We start from the raw sequence: 5,000 nt of genomic DNA, 5'->3' as shown, positions 1-5,000 counted from the left end.
TTCCCTGATGTCAATGGGTCTCACATCACCATTTGGCTTGGGCAGAGAGATCAGTCTTGAAGAAGAAAGAGGGTGGCAGCCACAAGGGGAACATTCCCTTAGCAAAAGTCGAACAGGCAGAGAAAAGACCATCCGCAGTATCCTCATTCTCCAGTAGGATTTTAAAATGCTTGAAATGCCAACCACTAACCAGCACCAGATCCACGTGGAGCTTGCCTGATCGAATCGAAAAGTAACAACCTAGACAAGATGATCGACTCATAACTAACATTGGGTGGAGGGGGAAGTGCTGAAGATTTGGGAGGGTGTTTGGAGATCAATTTCCTTGCCGTATCCTCAGTGGACGGAGCCAGACCGTTACTGATTAGAATTCTAAACGCACGTGACAACTCTCCACATCTCACTAACCTCAGAGCTGCCATTTTTCTTGCATTATCCCCAGTGGTGTGTGACTTCCCGGGAAGAGACGCTTGCAGGCAAATAAGATCTGACCAATTTCAGCTGAGAAACTGGTGGTAAGCAGCCTTCATGCGACGTAAACCATGTTTCCTCCCCTCGCCAGAGGAGTAAGAAGCATGCGAGGCAGTAGAGACAAGAGTTTCCATGCTAACTCATCAGAGAGATCATCACGAATCTTTCCAAGCGCTACGACACAGCAATCTTGGAAACATGCTTTGCCTGTAGGATGGATAGTTTGGACAACTCTGGGAGGCACAGCTTTCAGAATGTCTTCTACTGTAAGATCCCGGATGTACTTCCACGCAGTAGTTTCCGGGTCCAGATTTATGTTCTGAGAAAGTGCGGATTCCAGGAATGACGCTCTCTCTGTTCATGACTAGACCATTGATGGCGAGATCTGCATTGAGATGAATGTTGACTCAGTTTCAAAAGCCAGTTCCCACAGAAAGAACATTGATGACGACGCAAGCGAGCTACGAAATCAGCTGAACGGAGATTTGGATCGCAAACTTGCCGAACATGGCAAAGAACACGCTGAGTGGTGACAGTAGCCTCGAACTTCCAGACCAGAGAGCGCGTGAAGGGCGCGAACTCCAGTCTGGACCAAGTCAATACTAAAATGATTTCGGAAATAGCCCTTCTAAGCCAATCAGCTTCTATAACCCGAATCTCGGTTGTAAATTCTGATTGGCTTAGCAATAATTGGTTATACTAAGTGCACTAGCACTGATTGTGCGCGTGTGAAATCCTCGTGGGCGGCTAAGTGCACGCCAGAACAATGACTGAACTCTGCATGCCAGAACAATGATTAGAGTCTGCACACACACACATCTTAGTTTTAGTTTCAGCTTCAGTTCTTCAATATTTTCAAGCTTGCGGTGAGAGGACATGCACAGCAGCGTCGCCAGACCATCACCTTTGACAACTGGTCGAGCGGTAGTCTCGCTAGTCGAGCGGTTAGACTGGCTAGCGGTCTGCCAAAGAATCAAAGAGTCGTGGTTTCATGCCGTCCACCAAGATATCGCCGCAAACACGGCAGACGTCTCTTCTTTGTTCGTGAGATCTCATGACATTTACAAATGATATGTTGATCTAGGTAAAACAATCCTACGCTGGTAGACACCATTTAGCACACTATCGATAAATACTTCCGAAATCATTTTAGTATCAACTTGGTCCAGACTAGAGTTCGCGTGCTTCGCGCGCTCTCTGGTCTGGAAATTCGAGGCTATGGTGACAGACACTTTGCAGGACTGATACGGACAAGGTTCAGAACGAGACATCGGGTGACAGGGAAAAAAACAGCAAAAATAGCAAATGCAAAGTTTGAATCTCACACGGTCATCATCCGGGATCTGTCTGTCTGTCTGTCTGTCTGTCTGTGTCTCCACGTCCAACTATCAAACTTCATAAAAATGCTAACAGTCTGAGGATTTTGCTGCTTAAAACATTAATTTACCTAAATGACATGCAGTTCTTACATCTTTAATCCTTGTTGTGTCGCTTTGCTACCCACAGCTGTAGCTAAATTTCCCAGCAGTCTGAACAACTCTTTCCTTAACATTAGCTGATCTACTACCGAAAATCCGTCCGTTTCATCTTGTTGATCATCTGAATCTTGCTCATAATTTGGTATTGGAAAATTCGGAGTAGACCCTTTCACACGCAAATGATCCATAAACTTTTCATTAGCATCAGTAGGAAACGCACAAGGCCAAGATCCCTTGAATTCAAAACTCTCAACCTGCAATGGCAAAAAATGACAAACATTTACAATTTTGATTTTACACACACACACACACACACACACACACACACACACACACACACACCAACACACACACACACACCGACACACACACACACACACACACACACACACACACACACACACCGACACACACACACCGACACACACACACACACACCGACACACACACACACACACACACACACACACACCGACACACACACACACACCGACACACACACACACACACACACACACACACACACACACACACACACACCATTTAGTTGTATAGCTAACATTGTATCTGTTCTAACCGTATAAAAGGCATCCAAGTTTGAGGGCACAGTCAAGCCAATGTACCCTCCTTCTAGTGTCAACGAGCTGCTTCTCCTCATCAACGTACCATCACTCCACATCGACTTCTCCAACACCGGTGACGCTCCAACATACAACTTACTACTCACACAAACACAACTATTAACAATTTGCACACACACACAGACACACACACACAGACACACGCACAGACACACACAGACACACAGACACACACACACACACACACACACACACACACACACACACACAGAATGTCATAAACACCTCATCGTTTCAGCATCGGCTATCATGCTCACTGGACGAGCTGTCTTCCTTCCATATATTAGCGCAGCATTTATCTCAACGCCCAGTGTTGCTGCACTATGTCTTAACGCCTTCGGAGACGTAAACAACGACGATGACCTCATTCCTGGTTCAGTATTCCCACCATACGACAAGTTCCGTTTGTGCTTAGAAGGCTTAGCTTCATCAACATTTAACCTCTGATCTGAGCTTGATGGCTTCAGACCAACCAACGTGTGGTCAGTGTCTAACATGGCACCCAAACTCCCTGTCTTCTGTAATGGCATGTGTGCTCCTATTTTCTCAACTGGGGACACGAGATCAAGCCCGAGTGAATGTCTCTGTCGAGCAACACTTCGTCTTGGTAGAGTGACCCAGTCAAGACTCGTTGCATCACGTGAAGCGGTCAAATCTGGATGGTTAAACTCATTGAAGACGGGTGTGTATGGAGTGGGTAAACCAGTAGCATCAGTGCTGAGAGGACGGTCTAGAGAATAAGTGTCTGAATCGCTAGCAGATTGAGGTGTTATTTCTGTGACTGGCCATTGTTGCTCGCCGTTGTGTCGCAGACAGAGCCAGCCGAGTTCGTGTAAACGATTAGAGCCGAGTTTCGTTCTTGCGATGAGAGAAAGGGCGTAGAATGCAGTTCTGTGGAATGGAGAATTGGTGTGAAGTTGTGTTAACGTAGTGTATCTGGTTTGTATGTGTTAATTTGCATGTAGCGTGTAGACAGACAAACAGGTAGATAAATGGAGAATAATAAGGAAATGTAGAGAAAGAAACAAGCAAACAAACTAGCAAACAAACTAACAAACAACCAACTAACTAGCAAACAAACAAACAAACAAACAAACTAACTAAGAAACAAACTTACAAACAAACAAACAAACTAACAAACAAACAAACAAATTAACAAACAAACTAACTAAGAAACAAACAAACTAACAAACAAACTAAGAAACAAACAAACAAACAAACAAACTTACAAACAAACAGACAAACAAACAAACTAACAAGCAAACAAACTAACAAACAAACAAACCAACTTACAAACAAACAGACTTACAAACAAACTAGCAAACAAACTTATAAACTTACAAACAAACTAACAAACAAACAAACAAACAAACTAACAAACAAACAAACAAACAAACTAACAAACAAACTAACAAACAAACTAACTAACAAACGAAAACAAACTAACTAACAACAAACAGACAAACATACATACATACAGACAAACAAACAGACCACAAACAAAAACATCACACAAACAAAACACCCACATACATACAAACAGACAAAAAACACAAAGTTCACACAAACAGGCATGCAGGCAGCCAGAGGCAACCATACCACAAAACTAACAAAAAACATAAAACAAACAAATAAATGAATACCAAAGCAGACTACCACACACACGAACAAAACAACCTGTCGCTACACAGCTCAATGCCAAACAGACAAATGTTGAAACAAATAAAATCTCTAGCAAATGCTAACCCTCTGATCGATAAAACCGGACTTGTTTCAGCCACCTCAACAAGCTGTTCAATGACATATTGATTTTGAAGCAGTTGCACTCCCCAATGTGATGTCCCAATGTGTCCCTATGTATGCACACGAATATGGCTTATGCATGTAACATGTGATGTAAGTTACATGCCAATGCCCAGATGGCTGCTTTCTTGTCCAGCACGTCACTGGAAGTCATCGACGAATTGTTGAGAGTCTCGATGAAGTTGTCAAGATGTCGCTGCAAACCATGAATCTCAATTTATTGATGTAGCTTCACAATTGATAATATACAAACATATATACATATATATATATATATATATATATATATATATATATATATATATATATATATATTGAAATTGAAATTGAAACCATTCCATCCTTAATCCCTAAAACGTGGCTTTTTCTCCACACTATCACTACAAGTAGATACGTCTATGTCCTGATACGTAACTCCATAGACTCTAACAGCAACCTTCTATATATCATCCTAGCATTATATGTCCAAAGTCTCACTAATCGCTGAAAAGTGTTTTGCAGCAACTGTGAGAACGAATAATTCAATACAGCAAAACGCATGAAGAAATTACCTTTAGAATTTTAGAATTTTCAAACTATATATATATATATATATATATATATATAT

General features: G+C 42.1%; 1 protein-coding gene across 1 annotated transcript in view; it reads right to left on the bottom strand.

Moving 5' to 3' along the window:
* LOC134185426 (rapamycin-insensitive companion of mTOR-like) overlaps nt 1-5,000 on the bottom strand; it is a 24,248-nt gene that overhangs the window by 4,342 nt on the left and 14,906 nt on the right. The window contains exons 32-36 of the mRNA XM_062653205.1: nt 4,500-4,589; nt 4,337-4,443; nt 2,816-3,481; nt 2,527-2,668; nt 1,941-2,203 (exon numbers count right to left, since the gene is read on the bottom strand). Of these exons, the coding sequence (XP_062509189.1) occupies nt 1,941-2,203; nt 2,527-2,668; nt 2,816-3,481; nt 4,337-4,443; nt 4,500-4,589 (1,268 nt within the window). The remainder of the gene's footprint in view (nt 1-1,940; nt 2,204-2,526; nt 2,669-2,815; nt 3,482-4,336; nt 4,444-4,499; nt 4,590-5,000) is intronic.

Source organism: Corticium candelabrum, chromosome 10, assembly GCF_963422355.1.
Source record: "Corticium candelabrum chromosome 10, ooCorCand1.1, whole genome shotgun sequence".
NCBI classification, from domain to species: Eukaryota; Metazoa; Porifera; class Homoscleromorpha; order Homosclerophorida; family Plakinidae; genus Corticium; species Corticium candelabrum.
Note: the sequence above shows the minus strand (reverse complement) of the source record. Positions and strands in the feature narration are given on the sequence as shown.